General features: G+C 43.7%; 1 protein-coding gene across 7 annotated transcripts in view; it reads right to left on the bottom strand.

Annotated features, from left to right (window-relative positions):
- Positions 1-2124: 2124 nt before the first annotated feature.
- PLEKHA8 (pleckstrin homology domain containing A8) overlaps positions 2125-27589 on the bottom strand; it is a 66846-nt gene continuing 41381 nt past the window's right edge. For 2 of the 7 annotated variants that reach the window (XM_070424503.1, XM_070424504.1), the window contains exons 13-14: positions 26783-26844; positions 17603-17970 (exon numbers count right to left, since the gene is read on the bottom strand). In XM_070424503.1, coding sequence (XP_070280604.1) covers positions 17773-17970; positions 26783-26844 — 260 coding nt within the window. In that variant the 3' untranslated portion in view covers positions 17603-17772. Of the gene's footprint in view, positions 4573-8428; positions 8552-17602; positions 17971-21054; positions 21082-25621; positions 26632-26782; positions 26845-27589 lie in introns of those variants that run through there. The other 5 variants (XM_070424508.1, XM_070424505.1, XM_070424510.1 and 2 more) reach the window with 5 other exon arrangements.

Genomic DNA, 27589 nt, shown 5'->3' with positions numbered 1-27589 from the left:
ACAGGTTGAGAACCGCTGCTTTACAGGCATCTAGACGTGGCTCTGAACCATTGTTGTCTCTGGGAAGAGAAGGACTGTTGAAACCCCAGCTGGCTGTGAGGTCTCAAGAGCCCGATTTGGAATTGCAAAGCCCACCCTAGCTTCTCCTGCTCACCTCGACTCTTCCACTAACACCCCTCTCTCCCCCAAGTCCTCTGTGGCTTTTATTCTAGTGTGACCTCAACATGATTGTATCTTTTATTTACTCCACATTGTCTTTTCAGTAGCCCTGCCCTCTGGTACATCTGCTTCCCCCACCCAGCCCTGTGGTTCTGTGGTCTGAGGAATCAGGCAGAAAAGAAGTGTGGCCACACTTACCCTCCAAACCCAAGGTAGTGCCCCTGTATTAAGAGGGACTGCAGACTCCCAGTGCCAGGAGGCGGTGGGCAGTAGCGAAGGGTGTGATTTGTCCACGGTGGCGATGGGAGAGGTGAAAAGACCCTCGAATCTGGAGAAACAACACCCAAGAGGGCAACATAGGAGGGGAGAGCGCTATCCCCAGGCCCTCTCCCCTTTCCAACACACTCAAGAAAGGCGACACCTGGAGGCGGGGAGGATAAAGAGCAGGCAGCGTCCGAGTTGGGCTTATGCCAAAGTTTGCTTCCTTGCAACTCGAGTTTGAAAAAAAAAATTAACTTACATTGAAAGATCAGCACAAATTAAAAATCTACATCCGTAAGTCGTGACCCAAATACCGCATAAAGTTCAGGAGAGGGTTTCCTTCAGCATCCCCGCCCTCCGGCCGGGAAGATTCACTCTGCGTTTAGTTTCGGCATTTGCCAGTCTTAGTTGTACAAGAGCATGTCTCCTTTGTTCCCCTCTCAGAGGCGGGAATCTAGGCTTTGAAGACACTCTGGGCTACATAATTTGGCTACATCTGCCTTCCAACACGTCCATCTGGTAAACATTTTCCTTTTATGTACATCAAGGAAACAGAAGTAATTAGATTTTATTTTTTTATTCATTCAAACACTTCAATATTCTGTGTCGTTCAATCATTCTCTCTTGCTCTTCCTTTCGGCTGACATAGCTTCTGAGCATGCTCCCTATTTCTAACATTTTCATTGCCTTCTTTTAGTGCAGCGGTTCTCAACCTGTGGGTCGCGTCCCCTTTGGGGGTCGAACAACCCTTTCACAGGGGTCGCCTAAGACCATCGGAAAACACATATATAATTACATATTGTTTTTGTGATTAATCACTATGCTTTAATTATGTTCAATTTGTAACAATGAAAATACATCCTGCATATCAGATATTTACATTATGATTCATAACAGTAGCAAAATTACAGTTATGAAGTAGCAACGAAAATAATTTTATGGTTGGAGGTCATCACAACATGAGGAACTGTATTAAAGGGTCGCGGCATTAGGAAGGTTGAGAACCACTGTTTTAGTGCAACACACAGAACTTCCTCTTCAGCAGCATCTCCTTGGTGCTGAGGGAGAAACAGACTCCCAGATGGCAGGACAGTCTTTGAGCCTCCTCCTTGTTCCCTTTGCAGTACAGGTTGTAGCGCCGCCTCTCTTATCTGCCTCCTGAGGTTCCTCAGGACCCAGCAGTACTAGCTCGCCCCCTGGAGGGGGTCCCAAGGGCACATTCGGCCTCAGAGCTCCAAGGAGGGTGTGTATTACCTTTGGGAACAGGCATGTATCCAGGTAATTTGCTAAACCAGAAGCTGATGCTGTTACATGAGTGGGCTAATTGCTTGTGATACATAGGTCCATTTAACAAGATCCGATGACCTGGACGACGCCCGCGCGCTTCCCTCCGGCCTTGTCCCCACAAGCGGGGGCGTGCATGTCCTCAGCCACATGCTGGGTAAGCAGCTGATGGGAAGGGTGCCACTAAGACTTGTGACACAGTGGACTGGGTGCCAGAAAGACTTCACATCATGACTTTGCAGCTCATTAATAGCATGATCTTGGAAAGGTTGCCTGGCCCCTGTGAACCTTAATTTCCTCATCTGCAAAATGGGTTGAACTTGTAAGACTCAGAAAAGAAATGTGAGTGTGTGCATAGTAGGTGATGCAAAGAACCAACAGGTTTTTTTTAAAAAATATATTTTATTGATTTTTGCAGAGAGGAAGGGAGAGGGATAGAGAGAAACATCGATGAGAGAAACATCAATCAGTTGCCTCCTGCACACTCCCCACTGGGGATGTGCTCACAACCAAGGTACATGTCCTTGACCGGAATCGAACCCGGGACCCCCGAGTCCGCAGGCCGATGCTCCATCCACTGAGCCAAACCGGCCAGGGCGAACCAACAGGTTTTTAAAAATGTGAGAAATTTGAGTATATATATCCAAGGTTCTTGCAATAGCAGTTGCCTATAAGGTGGATAGAGATATCGATTAATTTTAGATATTGTTAAATCACGGGTGCATATTAACAGATTGAAGGTATAACACTGACAAATTGCATTGAGCTAATAATAAAGTCTTGACTAAAGTGACTGAACAAGGTAGAAGTTTGCTAGGTTACAGAGAGCTTAAGAAACAGAAGAATGTTTACTTATACAACCAGAATACAGAACATTGAAACGAAATCAACATTTCCCCCCAACAACCACAGTGAAAGCTCCTCGTGGGTTCACTCATTCGTATGTGATGAATTCCTGTTTTTTGGGTCTTGGGTGAGCCGACTTCTGGACTAAAAACAGCCCTGGAGATACTGACTGTCCACCGGGGTGTCTGAAAGTCATGCAAGAGATACCCGCTCAGAAGCCCGTGCCCCCGAGGCGACGTCTGAAGTGTTGAGGGTTTGAAGTAACAGGGATAGTCCTTTTCTGAGACCATCCTTCTTGGCTGAAGACAAAATCTGGCCTGCAGCTCACAGCAGAGCCTTCACACGAGCCCCAGAATAAACCAGTGCTACCTGTGGTTGGCAGTGTTTCAACATGGCTGTGGTTACTCTGTGGCTGGTAATCCTCACATGTACAGGTCTGATGAGGGGTGCCAAGCAAGAATGACGCAACAAGGAAATGTGGTTGTTTCTATGGAATGCAAAGGAGGATAACAAAGCCCTTCCAAAAAAGAAGAAAAAGGGAAACTGTCTCTAAGGATAATGACTAAGCTTATATTGGAAGAAACCTGATTCATAGAAAATAGTTATAGAGGAAAAAATCTTGAAACATAATCTAAGAATACACTAAGAATATAAAATATGGAGATTTAGGAATGGGATCTATGCATATGCCATAGGAAATTCTCCTGTGCATCCCCATGTGAAATCCACTGGCCTAGAAGATACTAGACTCAAATTAAAGAAATACAACTGTGGCCAGGCCAAGGTAACATGTTACATAACAACTGGAATTATGACTGAGAACACTATACTGCTGTTACCAAACTGTTGTTGTCCGACATCATCAGGCAAAGTGTTGCCAGGACTCTGATAAATTCAGGAAAACACAGCACAACTAGTTCATAAGGGTTTTGATCAGTGTTTTCCTTGAGGGTCAAAAGAGTTTGTGGACAGACAGGGCACTGACAAACCTCCAGGGTCTTCCTAGTGAGCGTACCCTACTGAATATTTCTATAGCAACACTTTATGGATACCAACTCCATAGGGGAAGCTGAGCTTGCCTTCTGATTTGACAGCGGTTCTCCCGCAGCTCGTACAATAGCAGCACATTAAACCTCCCGTCTCACGTTATTCGGTGGAAGAACAGTCTTCGTGATTCCCAGGTCCCTCTAGGAAACCGCAAGATTGTTTTAGGTGTAAAAAATATCTTGATTTTCTGTACACTTAAAAGTGGTTAAAATGGTAAATTTTATGTTACGTATCCTTTACCACAGTGCAAAAGCTGTCTTCAGTCCTGTTGGGCACACCCAGGAGTGGAATTGCTGAGACACTGCACAGGGGAAAGGGAAAGGCCAAGGCGTGGCTTATGAGAAGGCGCGCTTTATAATGATGCGTGAGTTTGTTTGAGCTCAGTCACGGTGAGCTGCAAACCTGGCCTCTCAAGAACGCTTTCCGCCCTTCAGCCCTGACCGCGTCTTACAATTTCCGGAATGATCTCTGTGATGTCCACTCTGCTTCCCACAATCTTCACATCAACCGGGACATGGATGCCGGAGGACAGATGGACGGGCCGTGCCAGAGTTGGACCTATACTTAGAAGGCCAAGTGAAACACAGCGCCCACTCCCCGCAGCCCAGCTGCTTTCGGAAGCAGAGACGGATGGCATTCTATCCGCGCGCTTGTCGTTCCCCAGCTTTGGTTCAGATGCTCTTGATGCCCTGGCCCATGGGCAGAGTATTACATTCTGTTCTTTCACGGCCCTTATATAGCAACGTGTCGGGGGCACGTTAGACACCCCAAGCTCTACTAGTATTAACAGTGATTTCAGCAAGAAAGCTAGAATGGGGGAGCATCTGAGATTCACTGTAGCAAATAGTCATAGTCATAGACAATAGTCAATGAAAATCAGTTCCATGGGAGAGATACAACATCAAGACTTTTATCCATGGCACAAAGTTAGTTAGGATTGTGGCTCTCCTAAAGTAGGTATTCCCTTTTCTATGCCTAAGACACAGGATATAGAAAAGTAAATTTAATAACTTTTAATCATATAATAAAAATACAATAGGTGAAAAAATTAGTAAACAGATATACACATGTGAACCCAGTTATGAACTAGCTGACCGTTGAACAGCATGAGGGTTAGGAGTGCCAACCCCTGTTCACTCGAATCTGCATGTGACTTTTGACTTCCCAAAACCTTACTACTAATAGCCTACTGTTGACTGGAAGCTTTACTGATAACATCGTCGATTAATACACGTTTTATATGTTATATGTATTATATAATGTATTCTTATCATAAGGTAAGTTAGAGAGAAGAAAATCTTATTAAGAAAATCATATGGAAGAGAAAATACATTTATAGTATTTATTGAAAAAAATCCAGGTGTAAGTGAACCCACACAGTTCAAACCAATGTTGTTCAAGGGTCAACTGTATATGCACACATACACACATGTATGTATATTTAGACACGTAGGATAAAAGAAGGAAACACATAAACAGTGGTCACTTCGAGGTAGTGGTACCATGAACAGTTTATGTTTCCTCCTAACACCTAGACATGACCCAAGTTTTATATTATTCTTATCAAGAGAAAATAATTAACATCATAGTCTTTTAAAGGGTGAAATGAGACTTCCAATTCTCATCATGAGGGGAAAAGAACAGTCCTTTTTACAGATGGCACTGGGAGAACGAGATATTCTTCATGATCTTGGTTAGCCAATGGCTTCTTAGATACAACAGAAGAACACACAAGCAATAAGATAAAATGAAATTTTATTAACTGAACCTCATCAAGATACAGACTTCTGTGCTTCAAATTATACCATCAAAAAGGTGAAAAGACAACCCAGAGGCTGAGAGAAAATATTTGAAAGTCATATATCTGAAAAGAGACTTACTTGTATCTGGAATACATAAAGAACCCTTACAACTCAATGATGAGAAAATAACTAAATTAAAACTTGATCAAAGAATTTGAATAGATATTTCTCTAGTGAAGATATACAAACGGCCAACAAGCACATGAGAAGATGCTCAATACCATTAGTCATTAGGGAAATGCAAATCAAAACCATACCCACCAAAATGGCTATAACAATCTTAAAAAACAGATACGTATTGGTGAGGATGTGAAAAAGTTGGAACTGTCAAACACTGCTGGGAGATTGTAAAAGACCACATGTTATATGATTCCATGTATGTGAAAGGTCCAGAGTAGAAAAACCCATAGACACAGAAAGCAGATTAGTGGTTGGCTAGAGCTGGAGGAGGGAGGATGGGAAGTGACTGCTTAATATGGGTACGGAGACCCTTTTTGAGGTGTTAAAAATAGTCTAAAATCAGATTAAGGTGTGGGCTGTCCAACTCTGAAAATATAAGAAAAACCATTGAATTTTACACTTTAAATGGGTGGATTCTCAGAGTACATAATTTTACTCAATACAATTGAGTTTTTAAAAATTAAATATGATGACATTAAATGCAATATTGGATCCTGGACTGCATCCTGATCAGAAAGGACATTAATGAAAAAACCGGTAAAACCTGAATAATGTCTGTAGTGTAGCAACAGCATTTGTACTAAGATACTTGTCCTAATGTTAATTTTTAAACACATGTACATGGTCATGTAAGATGTTAACGTTGCGGAAGAGGGGTGAGGGTTACACAGGAACTCTGTATTATCTTAGCAACTTTTCTGTAAATCTGAAATTATCCCAAAATAAAAACAACCACAACAAATCTTTAGTGCACTTGAGAGAGGTAGAGATAGAGAGAGAGAGAGAAAGAGACAGGCCCCAGCCAGTGTGGCTCAGCTGGTTGGAGCACTGTCTTATATATCAAAAGGTGGGACACATACACAGGTTTCAGTCAGGACACATGCCACAGGCAGCCGACGGATGTTTCTCTCATATCGATGTTTCTTTCTCTCCCTCTCTTTCCCTTTCTCTAACATCAATTAAAAGAGACAGACAGACAGACACACAGAGAGAAGGCACAAATAAATAATTAGGAATGACACATGGAGATTTAAACTACAAAACAGTGGAGTTATGATCATAATTCTAAGAACTATGATGTATCAGGGCTGTGCAAGGCAGTCCCCTTCACTGCCACCACCTGTCAGGTCTCTGAGCTCAGGATGAATTGCACAGTGTGACAGTTTGAGATAAGAAATAGGCTTCTTGAGGGGAAACCTACAACACAAGCAGGAAGAGACGCAATGTGTGGTTCACTGTCCTCCATGGCTGCATGAGAGCCATGCCGGGACCTGGGTGAGGAGCTTGTCAGTGTGTCAACAGACCACGAGCCGGGTCTTCAGTCAAGGGCTTGCTGTTTAGAGCAGTGGCTGAGAAAGCCAGTTGCCCAGCACCTGGAAGACCCTTTTGGCAGAGGAGGGGAGCTTCTGGTCTGTGGGAAGCTGGTTTGAGTGGTGGCCCCGCCTCTAAGAAGGTGGGGCCAGTCTGAGCCGGCTTCCTGTCCAGTCCACCCAGACTATGCTCTCAGGGTCACATGGGCACAATTCAACTTGCAACCAGTATATTACAAACATACACAAAATGCACAATATCTTAGAAAAACATAACTTCATAAAACTACTCAAGTAGGAATGTAATTTTTGGTTAAATTTTTTACTTAAATCAGAAGTTTTAAAACCCCCCTCCTCCCTAAAAAAAAAAAAAAAAAAAAAAAAGACTAAAATAAAACAACCCATTAAACCCGGAAGATTTTTTCCACTAGGACCCAAACTTCAAAGAACAGATAATTGTTACCTTAAACAACATGTTCCAGTGAATATAAAATAAGGGAACACTGCCCACCTCATTCTATGAAGTAAAATAATTTTGATGGCAAAATCAGATAAAGACAGAACAAGAAAGTAACAATGAAAGGCTAATCTCACTTCTAAATGTAGATGCAAAAAATCCTAAATTAATCGTTAGTCAACTGAATCCAGAAATGCCTATTAAAAACACATCATCACCCAGTTGGAGTCATCCTAGAAATGGGAAGATGGTTAAAATTAGAAAGCAAACTAGCGAGATTTACCATATTCACTGGTGAAAGGAGAAAACCATTGGATCATGTCAACAAATGTCGAACAACTTTTGATAATATTTGGCATTGTTTCATAATTAATTCCAATAGCAAACTAGAAGCAGAAAGCACCTTCCTTAGCCTGGTAAGTGGCAGCTACTGAAATTATAGCAATTTAAAAAATTATATGGCAAAAGTCATATGTAACTGTAAAATGTTGAAAACATTCACTTTCAGATCAGGAACACAATGACTTATCACCACTTCTATTCAACATTGTACTGGATGATGCTTTTCACTAGCGTGATAAGACAAGAAAAAGAAATAAAGTTATTAGAATTATAAAAGAAAAATATAATAAATACAATCCAAGAACCTTGTATGCATATATGCATGGCCCATGGCTACAGACAATGAGGCAGTGAGGGCCTGGGGTGGGGGTGGACTGGGAGGGTCAATGGGGGGAAAAGGGGACATATGTAATACTTTCAACAATAAAAAATTATTTTAAAAAGAAAGATTACTTTAATCTGATTTCCAACCCATACAAAAATAAAAAGAAATATAAACTACTAGAAATAAGGGTTCATCAAGGTTGTTGAATGCAAAACAGATATGTAAAACTGGTAACATTGCTATTCACCAGCAACAAAAATTATAAAATGTAGGTTTTTAAAAAATATATATTTTATTGATTTTTTACAGAGAGGAGGGGAGAGGGATAGAGAGTTAGAAACATCGATCAGCTGCCTCTTGCACGCCCCCTGCTGAGGATGTGCCCGCAACCAAGGTACATGCCCTTGACCGGAATCGAACCTGGGACCTTTCAGTCCGCAGGCTGATGCTCTATCCGCTGAGCCAAACTGGTTAGGGCTAAAATGTAATTTTTAAAAAAGGATATATTTTTCAATGGCAACAACAACATATCAGGTACCTAGAAATAAATATAACACAAGATGCACAAAACTTTTACAAATGAAATTCTAAAACTTCATTGAAGAACATAGTAGAATACCTAAATAGATGGAAATATAAACTGTATTTATTGATGGGAAGAATTAAAGTTTGTAGCAACAGCAGTTTCCCCTGAAATCAGTCTATAAAGTTCAACATAATTATAATAAAAAATTCCAACAAGATATTTTTCAAAGGTTGGCAAAATCATTCTTAAATTCATACAGAAGATTAAAGCTTGAAGAATAGCCAAAACTCTTTAAAAGAGGAAACCAAAGATGTGTATGTAGTGGGGGAAACTTATTCCAACAGATAGCAGTACTTTCTTTAAAAAATAGTGTGGTATTGGCCCAGAGAGTGACAATTAGGCCAATGGAATAGTTCCGGGTCTAGAATTAAACTCATTTATATCTTATAGTCATGGCATTTGAATTATAGGAAAAGACTAGCCCCAATGGTGATGGAGCTATACTTCCCTTTAAAACAGCAACCACTAGTAATCTGACCCCCACCACCATTTTGGGAACTCCTACCCTGTGCTGGACACTGTGCCACACACATCAGGCACAATTCCTAATGCTTTTGCCATAACTATTGTCACCTCCATGACAGATGGAGTCTTTCAGCTCTGTAACCCAGTGACCACCGTTCTATACCAATGAGGTTAAGGATTTCGGATTTTAGAAACCTCCCTGTGTGACAGAGAGGGTCCTGAGTTGCTCGCACACATGCCCCAATGGAATGCAGGCCTTCCATGGGTTTCCACAGACACAATCCTGAGTGGTCCTTAGGACAAACGCTTACTGAATGAACACAGCGCTGCATTCCCTCCTCTGCCATGGTCGGCAGCTGGGTTTGATCCGCATAAGCCAATACCGGAGTACAGCTCTATTGCCAGCAATGTCACTTGGGCAGAGAAGGGGTTGACGTTTCATTTCCAGCCTCACAGAAGCACAAAGAGAGTCCTTTTGGCTCCTCAGATGGAGTGCAGCCAATTCATGTGCAAAATTCCCTTGTTTCTGAGTCTTTCTGGCTTCCTCTTGTAAAATGACTGTCAGCCAGGGAAACTTCCTCTTTCCCACGTTTGCATCTGTTTCAGCTGTATGGGGCAAGTTGCTAAGCATCATCCTGGTGTAAAGTCTCTCCCATTAGCCATAGAAGACTGCAACACTTACGAGTCATATGAAATGGGAGATGAGTAATATCTCCATGTGTGTAAAGGAACAAGAGCTTATGAGTGAAAAATAACCAGTAGAGGGGGAAAAGGAAGTGTGATGAGATTAAGTTAAACATTTAAAGCTATCTTGCTGGGAGTTTTAAAACAAATGCCAGTACAAGTAGTAGTATATGCCAGCGGACTACTGACACTCTACAATGCTTTTTAACCTTGTTTTTTGAATACCCTCCACCCTATTTTAAAACAAAAAAGATAGCATGGTTATAAAGCAAAAGTCAAGTAATATAGTAAAGTACAAAGAAAAGAGTGAAATAAAATCAATACCCACTTAAAAATAACCATCACTGCCCTAACCGGTTTGGCTCAGTGGATAGAGCATTGGCCTTCGGACTGAAAGGTCCCAGGTTCGATTCCGGTCAAGGGCATGTACAGTGGTTGTGGGTACATCCCCAGTGGTGGGTGTGCAGGAGGCAGCTGATCGATGTTTCTGACTCTCTGTCCCTCTCCCTTCCTCTCTGTAAAAAATCAATAATATTTATATTAAAAAAAACAAAAAAAAACCCATCACTGACTTAGGTGAATATCATTCTGGACTTTTTTTTAACTGATAAAAGGATAGAGAATATTTTTATAAATAGAGACTCATTTTATTTATCACGTTTATTTCTAATCACATTAATTTGTAAAAAATAGCCCTTTTTTTGGTTTGTATTTAAGACAAAAAAATAAACTGAAGCAATTACTAAACTTTAAATATTTCTTTATCCCAATAGGAATTTATTTAAAAATCCATTCAAGTTTATTATTTTTTTAAATTACCAAAAAATTTGCCTGGCTGATGTGGCTCAGTGGTTGAGCATTTGACCTATAAACCAGAAGGTCATGGTTCAATTCCTGATCAAGGCACATGCCTGGGTTTTGGGATCAATTCTCAATAGGAGGTGTGCAGGAGGCAGCCTATCAATGATTCTCTCTCATCATTGATGTTTCTCTCTCCCTCTGAAAATCAATAAATGTATTTTTTTAAATTACCAAAAAATTGAAGTTAGTCATTATGTTTGCTTTTTTTGTGTAGACAATATCAACTCTCTGCTATAAAACTGAGATTGGCACTAGTATAACCTCCCTTTCTCCACTTCCAACTTATGTCATATTATTAAGGTTTATAATATTTGCAATATGTATCTATACTATGATTTTGGTCTTAGTTCTTTATATAAATTCAATGTTCCTGCCAGTCATTTTACTATAAGCTTCTCCATTATAGTTATTGATTTCATCTCTCCTATCAAATGCTTTCTTAAGAACTCATAGGTGCTTAAGAGTACCTGATGTTATCTTTGACAACTTGGTTGCCAATAATATCCTTAAGTCACTTTTTTCCTACTCAGAGTTTTAGATGTATTCCTCCATTTTCTCCTGTCACTGACTCTTATGGAAGTTTCAGACCCTTTGGAGACTTGCATTGTTTGCCTGAGTGGTGAAGAATTCTTCTAGTTCATTACCTTTTCAGGATACGTTTTAGTGGCAAGTACTTTCTGAGAGATTTCCTAGAACATAGGGCACTTTTTCAATCTGCAGGTTCATTTCAGGAAGCTTCTTCTTAGAAAACTTTTCTGTATTATGTCTTTCAATACTTCTTTAGTTCCTTCCTTTTTGGGGGGCAGGGAGGAGGTCACCAATTACACATATGTTAGAATATCTTTGTCTTCCTACAATTATCCACTCAGAGGAAGGAATTATCCATCCTGCCCAACTCTCCAATCAACTTCTTCCCAAAACCTGTGTGTTTTTTTTAAACACACATTTTTATTGATTTCAGAGAGGAAGGGAGAGAGAGAGACAGAAAGAGAGAGAGAATCATTGATCGACTGCCTCCTGCACGCCCCCCTACTGGGGCTCGAGCCTGCAATCCAGGCAGGTGCCCTTGACCGGAACTGAACCCGGGACCCTTCAGTCCACAGGCTGATGCTCTATCCACTGAGCCAAACCCGCTAGGACCAAAACCTATGACTTTAATGAGAATTCTGAATTTTGCATATTCCCCCAATGCAGGCAGGATTGGGAGCTCTTTGGATTCAGGCTGGAAAATCTGGTCTTTTTCTTTGGTGATCATCTTTTGAAGTTTAAAGAACAACAACAGCTCCTTGCTTTGCTTCATTGCTGGTGAGTTTAAGTGTTTTTTATTTTTAAGTTGTAATTTATTTTGATAGTTATTTTAGGGGAAGGAGGTTCTGTTATCTGGCCTTATTTACACTAAGAAACCACACAAAAATCTTTAACAGAAGCACTTGATAAAATACTTTAAAAATAACTTTATTATAACTAACGAATATAAAATCTGACAGATGTTTTCAAACATTTTTGCAAAAAAAGTAAAACCCTCCCTTGTTCTGCTCTTCTCCCCCAACCCCCAACAAGATACAGAGTAAGAACTTGGACAGAGTTTTACATGAAACACTAAACATGAAATCTTCATTCATCGGTTGGTCCTAAAAAGGCTCCAACATATTATATTCTAAGTAAAGGTCCATCCAAATTAAGAAATCCACAAACCACTTGACACTTGTTTCCTACTGTCATTATGATGCTCAATCAAAACGTTGAAGGACAAGAACTGGTAACAAAGACTGCGTGTGACAGATATTCAAAGTGCATGAATCTATGAGACCAAGAACATTCGAGATAAGAATACTGGGGGTGGAATTAAACACTGACTTAAAAAAATTAACCCAAGGAAACCTATGTACATCATAGCCTTTGGCATCTGGTTGAACGTGTTTCTTCTTTATAGAGACATCATTTTTGTCTCATCTACTAACCAGATTAAAGTGACCTTAACACATGTCTCATCTGACACAGATTGTCCACAGCCAATTTCACATGAGGTAGTTGGGCTGTTTACTGACATTCTAGTGAACTGTCATGACACAGGAGACTCATGCATCAAATATGCCATGGGACTGGCTCATTAGCCTTCTGGGAAGCAACAGAATTTACTTCTAGATCACCTTTCCTGTCATCACCGACTCCATGGACACCTATAAAGACACCAGCATCTACCGGAGTCTGTGTGGATGAGAACAGCTTTGCAAGGAGACCAACCATCCCGGGGAGGTTCCTGTTCATGAATTACAGGGAGGAAATACCACACTTTAAAATGTGTGTAAGTGGAAGGACGTGCTTAAAACAAGCAGCCCCTCTTTCTTGGGTTCTCACATAGCTTAGCTGGAAACATTTGTTCACTCTGAAGGAGAAGTGATTCAAAAGGGTAACCAAAGAATGTTTGCATCACAGAGTCATGGTACGTGTTTTCCTTTTAGTGAAAGGCTATGTAAGAACAACAGAGGAGCAAGGTCAATGCAAGCGTCAACTGTACCGTCAATAGTGCTCAGTCATGCTCGGGGGCCCTGACGCAGCTGTGCGGAGAAGCCATGCAGGTGGCTCTGGCTGCATGGATGCAGGGGGAGCGTACAGGATGGTATAGAGAGCAGGATGCACATGGAGCTTCGAAAGGACCCGAACAACCTTGTAACAGATAAGCAGTCTTACACCACCATTAGACAGCTAGTGAATATTCATGTCTTTACTGTGAAACCCCTGAGTAAGCAACTGCAGATCACAAAGGGACACCGAAGCAGGACATATTTCTAAGTAAAGTCCTCTGCACACAGTTCACAGGACACGGGTTTGCTGCACACACTGACGTCTGCGTACAGACTGTATCAGATCAAAGGGCAACGGCGCCAGGTCCCTAAGACCAAACACATTAGCTCAGCTAAGAGAACAATGGCTTAAAATATGCTTTACTTCTAAATCCTAAATCTAAAAGTATAAAAAAGGTGATAGTTCACCTTAGAAAGAAATGAAACATGAGGGTGGGGGAGCTGAGGACTGTAAAACCCATGACTACAATCAGAAGCAAGTGATTTTAATCAGTGATTCAGAAATGCACCATTGCGTAACCACTTCTTGTAGGACATGGTAGTTTAGTAGAAAAAAAAATAGTTTTCATTCGAAAGCTTCCTGAATGTCTCACATCATCTACTGCCCAGGACCCCTGGCGCCCGCTCGGGCCTTACATGATGCCTGAGATTTTCAGTCTGGTGAAGTTTCCTTAGTAAAATGCCCTTTATCCAGCTCTTTCACTGATTCTATACTGAATAAAGAAACGGGTACTTTATCTATTGGTCCCCACCACATATTTTAAAGATTAAAACCACTTTTCTGAAAACATGAAGGTGAAAGCATTGACTCTGGATGTACACGCTCGCACGGTTAGTGACCGGAAGGAGAAGGCCACGGACTTTCCGAGCGGCACTCCTCTAATTCCAGATCACCTTTCCGGGACGCCATGCATCCTGGGGGTCGCCTGCTTCACAGCGACCTTGGGAAGAGGGCTCTTAGGAAGCTTGTGCAGCCTGGGAGGGTGTGGAGTCCTGCTGATGAGGCACCTAAGTCTGGGCGAGGTGGGTGCCAGAAGGTGCTTCTGGGAAGGGGCAGGGCAGCTACACGGGCTGTGCTGATGCTCCGATGGGGGCAGATGAGGGCAGTGCGTGAGAAAGGAGAGAGGCCGCCCGGCTGAACCTGCAGCTCAGCTAAACCCGGAGCTCAGCTGTCCCTCACCCTGGAACAGGCATTGGGGGAGCTTTGTGTTCAGAATGGCCGTAAACGGTGGCAAGCTGCCTCGAGCCACGACCTACAGCTCCTAATGGGCAGGGCACAGCTTTTCCAAGTCGACCCGGAGCCCCACTTCTGAACTCCCTGAAGAGCTGATGAGAAAACTGTCTCAAGTTCACTGTCAATCAGGAGTGGGTGTCGCCCCCCAAAGGGCATCCCTCCAACTTAATAATTTTCACAGGATTCGCTATAAAATGTCAAATGTGCTTTCAAAGGACAAAGCAGTTGCTGTCATTGAAAGGATTCTGTTCAGTGAGATTAAGAGACCAACCCCTGCCCTAACTGATTTGGCTCAATGGACAGAGCATCGGCCTGCGGACTGAAGGGTCCCAGGTTCGATTCCAGTCAAGGGCATGTACCTTGTTTGCGGGCACATCCCCAGTAGGGGGTGCGCAGGAGGCAGCTGATCGATGTTTCTCTCTCATCGATGTTTCTAACTCTCTATCCCTCTCCCTCTCTGTAAAAAATCAATAAAATATATTAAAAAAATAAAAAAGAGAGACCGACTCCTCCCGAGTGTTAAGCCTGGCTCCCACCTGTGGGACAGGTGCGGACAGGACACAATGGCGTACGAAACACCCTGGAAGGGCTCAGCCTGGGAGACACACTACCTTTCCCTTCAGGGTCTCTCTAAGGTTCCTCTTGAAAAGGGATCTCAGTGTTTGAGCCAGGACAGCCAGGTGACTGCTCTGCTCTGCTCTCCTCTCGTCTGGCCGGCAGGTGGAGGAAAGCTTAGTGTCCTGGAATCTGGCGGGATTATGGGGGAAAAAGCCTTAATTACCTTTTCTTTGTCCCCTCCTGAGATAGTAACTGCGAAGTAGCACAAATTAGGACTTGGACTAAAATGGGGACGCAGAACAGTGGATCCAGGAGGAAGTGCCATGGCTGCCAAGCTTCAGGTTGGGTTGAACTTATCGCCTGGCACTGGGCTCAATTCCTGGTTCTTTTTATTGAAGGATTCTCAGAGCGTCACACATCTTAGGCAAACTGTATATGCTCCAGTGAGGAAAGTATCTCTCAAAAGACATCACCCCTTTCTATGGAGATGGGAAAAGGGTGCAGAAAATGGAACTTACCCCAGTTATCCCACTGGATTCCCGTGAACCCAGATAACAGTAAGCCCTTCCTCCCCAGAAAACTGAGGCATGTACACCATGTACCTACATCAACAGAAAACGGCCATGCCGAGCAGCTTTCTTTGTGTGAATTCACAGCTTTGCGGGCAAATCTGAGGTAATGTTCGTGTGCCCATTCCCTCACCTCTCGAGTTCGCCTGTGGCGACAGGGAGCACGCAGGTGGCTGGAACGGAATTGTCACCACACTCACAGGCTCCTGGCCGCATCCTCTCGCAGGGGCACAAGGCCTACAGCATCTTCATTCAAGGTGCAAGCAAAGACTGGCTGTTGTCTCCTTCCCTTTAGGAGGCGATGTCAAGGGCAGAACCCCTCGTCCCCGTCATTGTCACACCAGCCACACAGGGAGATCCACACTGTTAGTCGTGGGAGGGGGAGCAACACACACACACCTTGATAAGTACCAACAGGAAGTGCTCAACTACAGAAGAACCAGCATCCTTGCAGCACTGCTTTCCTCCCCAGCCTTGAAACACCTGATGTTGCTTTTCTAAGTTGAAGCCTTTTCCAGAGTCCTTATGAACAGAGTACCTGCTTCACTAACTGAGCGAAATAAATGCCCATCTGTTCAGAGACAGACGGAAGACAAAATCAACACCCCTCCCCACATGAACCTCGCTAAGGAGGGGGGTTCTTTGCCCTCGGACAGTGTCATCTGGGGCTGCCCAGGCAGCATTCACCTGCGCTGCTCAGAGGAGCTCACCTTCTCCCCTGGGAGCCGCCTCAAGGTGGAAATGCCCTCCAGCTACTCGAGGAAGCGCCTCTAGGGGGAAGGCCCGTGGCTCCTCCCCAGGCACTGGGCAGTGTGGCTCCTGAGAGCAGGGCCAGAGTCCCAGGGTCACTCTTTCCAGGGCAACGCCCACACAAGGTTGTCTTAGGAAAGACTGAAATCCCGCTGGTAAACCTTGCCACAGTCCCAGAGCTTTGGAGACTGCCGAGCAGCTGCATTTAGCTTGTGTGATGGGTGGTTAAGCCAAGATTGATCAGTGAGCACACTGGGAGCCACCATCCCTGCCTGGCACACACTGGCCGGGCGCAGATGCTGGCTGAGTTAGGAAAGCTGCGGAGTAAACGTGGTGCATGTCTCACTCTCCCTTTAACTGTTATTTCCACAAAAGCCTCCTCCTCTTTGAAAAACAGGACACGTCATTTAGCTCATGTGGAAGACTGGAAATTCTGTAAACTAGGATTTAATCTCAGAATTCCTCAATGCTGTGCGCACAGAATCACCAGAAAAGCACTCAGATGCCGGTTCCTGACCGGCCCACAGACCCGGTTCTCCGGGTGGGTCAGCCTGGGGCTGTGCTTTCTGACCGGCACTCCATGTGACTTTGACACAGAAGGGTCACAATCACACCTGGACATCACCTGGTTCCTGTTTAGAGGCTGTGCATGGTGAGCAGAAAAATCCCTCCACCTCTGAGCCCTACTTTTGAAATTGGGTAACAACCCCTGAATGTCACGGTGTCACTATGGTGTCCAGTGGAGACAATGTCTGGGGAAGCATGGGAACGAGGGCGGGCACTAGGCAGGGTGGTCAGGGAGGACCCGCCCCCTGCCCTCAGGGTGGGGCACACTCAGCTCTGCAGAGCCATCATCTTCCCACCCCTCACGGATGGCACTCCTCTGGGTGTCTTCCACCTCCTGCTGGCATGTCGCACCCACGCTCTGCACACTCGACTAAGGCCCCTCTCGCCCAGAGCCCCGGAGAGAAGATCCTCTGAAGAACGTCTAGGACAGCCAACCTACACCTCATAGCTTCCACCGGGGGCCTAGCTCCCCCTAAAGCTTCAGTCTAATCCTAAATTGGCTGAAACACTACCCGTGAGTTACAGTCCTTGATACAGAATTTGCTAATTTTCAGCTTGGGTTGGGTGGCCCATTAAAACTTAAAGCTAAAAACAAAACAAAAGACCTAAGAAATTTACTTGTCAAATCTGCTCTTATAACTTGCTGTTCAAGTCTCTAAAACAGCTACGATTTGGTTTCCAGGAGGCCCTTTGAACTGAAATATATAGCACCTTGATTTTTAAACACACAAAACATGTACGCATTTAAAAATGATATATAAAAGCACTAGGCTTTGCCTCCATCTCTCCATGGCCGGCATAAGGGATGGAGAGGGTTGAAGCTGCTGCTGGAAATGAAGTGGGGCAGCCAAACGCGGCAGCAAGCTCTTCCCTGCAGGGGGCGGCGCTGTCCCGCAGGCGTCACACCACCTCGTCGCTCTCCAGCCCGTGGGCATCGTACAGCGCGTCCAGGATGGCCAGCTGCCTTTCCATGGCAGGGAGGTAGAGGCTCAGGTCCCTCTGCATCCCGACACTGAAAGCGGCTTTCTGGTGGTCGCCCTCCTTTATGGTTAACGCGGCCACAAAATCTTCATAGGACGGAGCTGCCCTCAAAGCCAGCTGCAAAAGAATTGCTGTGAGAATGCGCATCACTCTCGCTCTTGCACACACACAGACACACACGCACACACACACAGCTGAGGAGTGCAAAAGTAACAATAGGAATATACCCTTCGAATTTGTGGACTCTAAAATTTTTTTCAAGCAACAAATCAAATAATTTTAAGGCTAGAAGAAGCAGGTATGTACCTGGGCCAACTTGAGGATGAATAAAGCCATCAAGCCAGGGAGTGCTGTCAGAAAAGTTTAAGAAAAGCTCCGGTCTCATGCATGGTGTGATCCAGAGGGTTCCCCTTGAACCCCCCGAATCCACCTGTATGTGCACTGCTGCCCGTGTTTGTCCCGTCCTGGCCAGCCTCCAGAGCACATCACTCTCCTAGCTGGCTCTCATCATCATACCTCCGTTTCTCTGCGCACCTCCCATCTCCCCCCACGTGGACAATATCTCCTTCACACTCTGGACTGAACATTCTGTTTGCTTGTGCACTGATGCTTTCATGCATTCTACCCCAGTTCATCTCTCTAGGAACCCTGTACAGTTCATATCCCTATTTTGCAGATGAATGTCACATAGCTAATGAGTGCCCAGCCAGGACCTGAGCTTCGGGTCGTCTCTGTGCTTTGTCAACTGCACTCTCACACCACATCGCTCCGGACAGAAGAGCTCCCCTCCCTTTGCAGACCACCTGCTCCCTAAGTCCCTAAAATCCATGTCTGGCTCTGCTGAGATCTCTGGAGACGCTTTAGAATCTTGAATTATCATTCTACAGTTTGTTTCTTGAGCGTCCTTACACTTTGAATTTGAAAGCGTTTGGGAATCAACCCTCCCCCTTTGTGCAGCTGGAGAGTGACTGGCATTTATCTCTCAATGTTTACAGCACAGGCCTCCTGCCTGGGTGAAGACCTGGACTTGACCCCAAATCTTTCACTTGTTTGCTTGAGGAATTTCAGCAAGGTGCTCGACCTCCGACGACCTCCGAGAACCTCAGTTCCCTGATTTGGAGCAGAGAACTGGTCCCACTTTCCTTACTTGAAGGACTAATGGAATATGTATGACATGCTTAACCTACTGCCAGGCACATGTAAAATACTCAAATGATGGTCGCGGTACATGGGAGAGAGCAGAGAATATAGAGAGGGCAACTATCCAAAATTATAATGTGAGAAAATCTCCCAGAACCAAATAGTAGGAGACTCCAGATTTAGAGACACACCCAAGTACTCAGTGCAATGGATGATAAAGATCAAAGGGGGAACGGGATAAAATTTTAGAATGTGGGATAAAGAAAAGATCCCAAAAGCATCCAGAAGAGGAGGAGGGGCAGTTTATACAAAATAGAATGGGAATTAGAATGACATTAAATTTTACAACAGTAACAGTGGAAGATGGAGGACAATAGAGGTATGCCTTCAAAATTCTGAGATATTAACCTAGAATTCTACACCCACCAACACACACGCTAGAAAACAGGGCAGCATAAAGACATTTTCAGGCATGCAGGCACTCAAAAGTTTAGCACCCTCGTATCCTTCCCCTTAGGGAGCTGCTGGAGAATGGATTCCACCAAAATGATGGGTGAGATGGAGATACCTGGTCGCAGGCCCTGGGAAATGAACTGAGGGTGAGGTGGGGATTTAATAATGTAGGAGAACTTGTGAGGAAAAGTCCTCGGGCAACATAGCACAACAGGCCTGAACAACTAACTCAGACTGGAATGGGTTTAGAAAGTTCTGACAGGGAAGTCTCCAGGGAAAAAACATATAATGACACATTTGTGAGTTCAGAGTGATGGTGCTTTGAGAGGTCTGATGGTGCAGGGAAAAATAAAAACATATAAGAAAGAACCAAAAAACCTATAGAATTCTGGCTCATTATCATAATGTTAACTTGTGAGTCATTATTTTGGGGTGGTGGAGGCAGCGGAGGTGAGATAGTGACAGGGAGGTCTAAGAGAGCTAAATTCTCATCTATAACAGAAAGTTGACATTTAGTGACTATGACTGATTAGGCCACAAAGAACAATAGACATTCTTAGAATCCCAGAGGTATTAGAAGAAACAGCCACAGTGGTTGAAAGTGGCCGCCTCTTTGGAGTAAGTCTGGGAAGCAGGGAGCCGAAGCAGGGACGCTATTTGTTGCTGTAACATTTTTTATAAACCCCATGCACAAATGTTTTAGTATAAGAAGACATTTAAAAAGTTTTCCCAGAGTGGGGCCCAGGGATTTCCTCAAAGGCTCCCAGAATATTGTGATGAAGCCACGTCTATTTGGGAACTAATGATAGAACTCAACTGAAGAGGAAACCAAAAAGGCCAAGTGATGACGGTGAGTGACCTCGATGGAGGCAGAGCCTGGACCGGGCATCAATCAGTTCTGTAGACTATGTCTGTTTGAAGATAAAAGCTCACTATTTGGCTGATGAGTGAATCAAATTCCTTCAGTGTAAAAGATGTTTCCCTGAGCAACTGAGATAGTTAAATGCACTTGCGCCTGCTAATTAATCAGCACATTAGGAAACTCAATAAACTTTCCAAAGCAGGAATGACTGGGAGAGGCTGAAAGGGCCAATCTGGCTCCTCTATTGAGAAGGCTGTTGCCAAAGGCTCGACATAATCTATTTTCTTAAAAACCAGCAACTTTTAAAAGTATTGGCAATAATATCAAAAACTTTCAAAGTGTTCTTGTTCTGTAACTTTGGGTATATTATCTGCCTCTTTGTGTCTCAGATTTCTTTGTCAACAAGTAAGGAAAATAAGAGAACCTGCTGAGTTATGAAATTACTAACTTCACACACATAGAGCACTTAAAACAATGCCTAGTGCACGGTCAATGCTCAAAATTCCAAGTTATGGTTGTAGTTATTGGCATTAGACACAGCAATTTTAATTCTAGGAACCTATTTGAGAGAATAAAAGTTTTTTTTAAGTAAAAAATGCATATGAACAGACACTGTTTTATCTGTATTAAGAAACTTAGAAGCAGCTTAAATTTCCAACACAGAGGATTGGACAAAAAAATTATGGAACCTCCATAGTAGGGAAATATTGTACAATCACTAAAAATAACAGTTTTCAAAAACTTACGGCATTAAAAAATGGTCACGATAGAATCTATTATGTGGGGAGAAAGAATACAAAATTATACTACAAGCTAAGGTAAAAAAAATTACATGCATGTACAAAGTACACAAAATAAAGATAATTATAAACATCTAATATAAACATGTTGATATAAAATATAAACACTTATAAGTAGATACGTATTTAGAAATATATAAAATTAAATAGAATATTTTAAAGAATATATAAAATACATAAAAATGAAAGTGAAAAAGGTAAGTCACAAAAAATATTAAAAATAGTTCTATGGAGTGATAAGACTATGGACAAGTTTAATTTCCCCCCCTTCCTATTCTTCCATAACTTCTACAATGCATTGTGATGCGTCTAAATTACTACATATTAGGGAAAATGCCATAAATTAAAAAGTCCTTTTGAGGAGAAACCAAGATGGCGGCATAGGTAAACACCGGAGATTGCTGCCACGAACAACCACTTCAAAAATACAACTAAAAGACGGAACAGACATCACCCAGAACCACAGGAAGGCTGGCTGAGGAGAGACTCTTCAACTAGAAGGAAAGAGAACAGCATACCGAGGCTCAGAGGAGGCGCAGTGTGGAAAATACAAAGGTATGGAGGTGCGCATGGAGCCGGCTGGTGGCTGAGGGCACAGTTGTCGTTTTCAATCAGGAGGGAGTCTCAGACTCTGAGCTCCAGATCCGGGCGAGTCTCTAGGGACTCAGACTCAAACGGGAGAAGCGGGATTGTCTGGCATCAGTTGGAATGTGAGGGCAGCTTTCTCTCCGAGGTTTGCAGCGGTTGCTGGGGTTCTGAGAAGCAGAGACTCTGGGAACGGGACTGAGAGCAGCCATAACCACTCCCTCCACCCGCCCTGTTGATCCTGCCCCACCCAAGCCCTGCGCAGAGCCATTTGCCAGATAGCCTCAGGCAAAGGCTAGATTAGCACCTCTCCAGAGGACAGAAGTTTTCCCACTGCAGACACAGCTGATTCTCACAGCCAGTCGGCCTGGTGGTCAAATCCCTCTAGTATTAACTACAACAATCAAGGCTTAACTAGAACAAGACTGCGCACAAAGACCACAAGGGGGTGCACCAAGAAAGCATAAAAATGCGGAGACAAAAAAACATGACAGAAATGGAGGATATAGAGCTAAAAAATGCAATTTTGAGGGCTTGCAATAATGTGCTAGAAGCTGCCAATAAACTTGATGAGAGCCTCATGAAATCTAATGAGACCCTCGATGTTGTGATAAAGAACCAACTAGAAATTAAGCATACACTGACTGAAATAAAGAATATCATACAGAAAAAACAACTTCTGGGAATCGAAGATGGCGGCATAGGTAAACACTGGAGACTGCCGCCGTAAACAACCACTTCAAAAATACAACTAAAAGTCGGAACGGACACATCAACCAGAACCACAGGAAGGCTGGCTGAGGAGAGACTCTTCAACTAGAAGCAAAAACAACAGCATTCCGACACACAGAGGAGGCGCAGTGTGGAAAATTTTTTTTTTTTTTTAAATATATTTTATTGATTTTTTTACAGAGAGGAAGGGAGAGAGATAGAGAGTTAGAAACATCGATGAGAGAGAAACATCGATCAGCTGCCTCCTGCACACTCCCCACCGGGGATGTGCCCGCAACCCAGGCACATGCCCTTGGCCGGAATCGAACCTGGGACCCCTCAGTCCGCAGGCCGACGCTCTATCCACTGAGCCAAACCGGTCTCGGCACGCAGTGTGGAAAATTTAAAGGTACGGTGGTGCGGTGGTGAGGTGGTGCGCGCGCAAAGCGGGCTGGTGGCTGAGGGCGCGGTTGTCGTTTTCACTCAGGAGTGAGTCTCAGACTCTGGGCTACAGATCCGGGCGAGTCTCTAGGGACCCAGACTCAAACGGGAGAAGCGGGACTGTCTGGCTACGGCCCCTCCGAGGTTTGCAGCGGTTTCTGGGACAGAGAGGCAGAGCCCCTGGGGACGAACTGAGAGCGGCCATAGCTGCTCCCTCCCCCCGCCCTGTTGAGCCCGCCCCGCCCAAACCCTGCGCAGAGCCATTTGCCGATCGCCTCAGGCAAGGGCTGGACTAGCGCCTCCCCAGAAGACAGACGTTTTCCATACAGCTGATTCCTACAGCCAGTCGGCCTGGTGGTCAAATCCCTCTAGTGTTAACTACAACAATTAAGGCTTGGCTAGAACAAGACTGCGCACAGAGACCACAAGGGGGCGCACCAAGAAAGCATAAAAGATGCGGAGACAAAAAAACATGACAGAAATGGCGGATATGGAGCTAAGAATCGCAATTTTGAGGGCTTGCCATAAATTTGTGCAGAGCCTCACGAAAACTAATGAGACCCTCGATGCTACGATAAAGAAATTAGAAAGTAAGCATACACGGACTGAAATAAAGAATATTATACCCAATAGCAGACCAGAGGAGCACAAGAATCAAACCAAAGATTCGACAAAAAACACCCAATTGGAAAAGCAAAATGAAAAAAGAATCCGAAAGTGTGAAGATAGTGTAAGGAGCCTCTGGGACAGCTTTAAGTGGACTAATATCAGAATTATTGGAGTGCCAGAAGATGAGAGACAGCAAGATATTGAAAACCTATTTCAAGAAATAATGGCAGAAAACTTCCCCCATCTGGAGAAAGAAATGGACTTCCAGGTCCAAGAAGCGCAGAGAACCCCAAACAAAAGGAATCCAAAGAGGACCACACCAAGACACATCATCATTAAAATGCCAAGAGCAAAAGACAAAGAGAAAATCTTAAAAGCAGCAAGAGAAAGAGGCTCAATTACCTACAAGGGAATACCCATACGACTGTCAGCTGATTTCTCAACAGAAACTTTGCAGGCCAGAAGGGAATGGCAAGAAATATTCAAAGTGCTGAATACCAAGAACCTACAACCAAGATTACTTTATCCAGCAAAGCTATCATTCAGAATTGAAGGTCAGATAAAGAGCTTCACAGATAAGGAAAAGCTAAAGGAGTTCATCACCGCCAAACCAGTATTATATGAAATGCTGAAAGGTATCCTTTAAGAAGAGGAAGAAGAAGAAAACGGTAAAGATACAAATTATGAACAACAAACATGCATCTATCAACAAATGAATCTAAGAATCAAGTGAATAAATAACCTGATGTACAGAATGAACTGGTGATTATAATAGAATCAGGGACATAGAAAGGGAATAGACTGACTATTCTTGGGGGGAAAAGGGGTGTGGGAGATGCGGGAAGTGACTGGACAAAAATCATGCACCTATGAATGAACACAGTGGGTGGGGAGTGAGGGTGGAGGGTGGGGTGGGAGCTGGAAGGAGGGGAGTTATGGGGGGGAAAAAGAGGAACAAATGTAATAATCTGAACAATAAAGATTTAAAAAAAAAAAAAAAAAAGAATATCATACAGACACCCAATAGCAGACCAGAGGAGCGCAAGAATCAAGTCAAAGATTTGAAATGCGAAGAAGCAAAAAACACCCAACCGGAAAAGCAAAATGAAAAAAGTATCCGAAAATACGAAGATAGTGTAAAGAGCCTCTGGGACAGCTTCAAGCGCACCAATATCAGAATTATAGAGGTGCCAGAAGATGAGAGACAGCAAGATATTGAAAACCTATTTGAAGAAATAATGGCAGAAAACTTCCCCCACCTGGTGAAAGAAATGGACTTACAGGTCCAAGAAGCGCAGAGAACCCCAAACAAAAGGAATCCAAAGAGGACCACACCAAGACACATCATAATTAAAATGCCAAGAGCAAAAGACAAAGAGAGAATCTTAAAAGCAGCAAGAGAAAGAGACTCAATTACCTACAAGGGAATACCCATACGACTGTCAGCTGATTTCTCAACAGAAACTTTGCAGGCCAGAAGGGAATGGCAAGAAATATTCAAAGTGATGAATACCAAGAACCTACAACCAAGATTACTTTACCCAGCAAAGCTATCATTCAGAATTGAAGGTCAGATAAAGAGCTTCACAGATAAGGAAAAGCTAAAGGAGTTCATCACCACTAAACCAGTATTATACGAAATGCTGAAAGGTATCCTTTAAGAAGAGGAAGAAGAAAAAGGTAAAGATACAAATTGTGAACAACAAACATGCATCTATCAACAAGTGAATCTAAGAATCAAGTGAATAAATAATCTGATGTACAGAATGAACTGGTGATTATAATGAATCAGGGACATAGAAAGGGAATGGACTGACTATTCTTGGGGGGGAAAGGGGAGTGGGAGATTTGGGAAGAGACTGGACAAAAATCGTGCACCTATGGATGAGGACAGTGGGTGGGGAGTGAGGGTGGAGGGTGGGGTGGGAACTGGGAGGAGGGGAGTTATGGGGGAAAAAAAAAAGAGGAACAAATGTAATCTGAACAATAAAGATTTAATTTAAAAAAAAAAGTCCTTTTAAAGACTCATGCTTACGATAAATTTTCTGCTATAGCTGCATTCTTGTTGACAGTATCCCTTCGATCATTAATATTTCAGGACTTAACTTTACGTCTACACTGCACACACCCGCCCCCCCCCCCCCCCCCCCCCCCCACACACACACATACACACATTTACGCTTCTTTTACACAGGGCAACTCAATGCTTTAATGCTTTGTCACCTGACAGTATTTACTCAGGGAGACTGATGAATGGAGCAGCATCTACTGCCCAGTTATTCACCAGCAGCTTCTTGATTCTTCTGTGCTCACTGCGGAGATTGTGTGTGGGGAGTGAGCACAGCCTCAGGAGACAGCAGGTAGCGCACTTTGGGACTGGAATGAATAGCTCTGAATTTATAAAACAGTGGGAGCCAATGCTGAGGATTTCCAAAGGTAAGAAGCGTGGACGTGCCTGGCACGATGCCCAGCACACAATAGGTGTCCAGCAGCTGCACGGCAGCTATTATTCTAACAGGCACTGAAGGACGTGTGGGCAGTTTGTAGCTGCAACGAGTCTGGCTCCTATTATCTCCACGCTTTCAAAAATGATTTCATTTGCACTAAAATTTGATTTCTTCCACTTAAATTCTTCCCACTTTCTTTACCTGCCTCCAAATAAATCATGACCTAAAACAGTTCCTGCCTTAGGCAAATGATGCCTCCTGTCCTTTCAGTTAGTAAAACATCACCTGCGAGGCTATTTTTAACCACATTCTGCCGTTTTCTGGTGTTCCCCATGTGAGACGCAGCCTTTTCACGGCTGTAACTGACTGAGATGGCAGCTCCCGGACGGAGACCACAGTACACATTACTGCTGACCTAAAGGGGCTGCTACTCTGCTACTTCACACACCGGGCTCAGCGATTTGTCCCGGGTACTGTGAGTCCCAGGTGTGTGTTCTTCCTCCGTCAACATGCTGGGAGGGAAGGAGTGGGGCATAATAGGAGCCAAAAACATGTGCATACAAACACCTCCACAAGGAAAATAACTGGGTAAGAAGAGACTCCTGGCCCGTGCGGCTGGAGCACCCGATCCAGTGAACAGCCAAGGAAATTCCATGGAGCGCTGGAGCAGGATGGGGCGAGCACACGCTCTAACAGTCCTTCTGTTCTAGACACTTTGTCACCGACATTCCTACACAACAAAGACCTACAGCCTTTAATTAAATGAGCAACACTTTGTCCTTACTCTGGAAGACAAAGCCAACAGGAACACATGCACCCAAAACCAAACCAAACCACCTTCTGTGACCACCAGAACAGTAGGAGGCAGGAGGATTACTTACCGCGAAAACCCCGCGAACGACCCAGCCGTGGTGCTGCCGTAACGTCTTACCGTACGCATTGTCTTGAAAAGAAGAAAAGCTCCATGAGCATTGGGTCTCATCAGAATTGGATATGCTTTTAGTATCGTGTCCTTTCTAATGTATGGCCTTAGGAACTGATGAAAAGCCTAATGAAAGATTATATAGCCCAATGTTTTGGGGAGGAAAAAAGCTTACACAGATCTTTGTTTTAAAGAAAAATATATATTCCCACTCTTACCCTGTGTCAATATATCTGAACTCCAGCTTATTATCATGAGGGGGAAAGTTCAATATATATAAGGAAATAAAGAGGGAGGAAAGGATACTGGAAAAATCGAGACTACCTACAACTAGATAGACACTGTAAAATATTAAAATGCAGCTATTTGAAAGTTCTGTGACCCTGAGCCAGGCCCTCAGCTGTCTTCCCTTTTGTAAGATGATCCTAAGTTTCTTTTCTTTTTTAAAGTATGTTTTTATTACTTGTAGAGAGAGGAAGGGAGAGGGAGAGAGAGATAGAAAGACTGATGATGAAATAACTATTGTTCGGCTGTCTCCTGCACGCCCCCTACTGGATATTGAGCCCACATTCCAGGCATGTGCCCTGACCAGGAAATGAATGAACCAAGACCTCCTGGTTCATGGGTCGATGCTTAACCACTTAGCCATACCAGCCAGGCTAAGGTTCTTTTCAATTGTAACATTCATTCTGGGATGTCAAATGTTTGTCCTAGATGTCCTATGGCCCTGATACACAGCATTAGACCCAGAAACCTTAGAACTATT

Source organism: Myotis yumanensis, unplaced genomic scaffold (assembly GCF_028538775.1).
Source record: "Myotis yumanensis isolate MYYU_CA2020_CCGP unplaced genomic scaffold, mMyoYum1.0.hap1 SCAF_9, whole genome shotgun sequence".
Classification (NCBI taxonomy): Eukaryota; Metazoa; Chordata; class Mammalia; order Chiroptera; family Vespertilionidae; genus Myotis; species Myotis yumanensis.
This window is presented reverse-complemented; position numbering and strand designations above follow the sequence as displayed.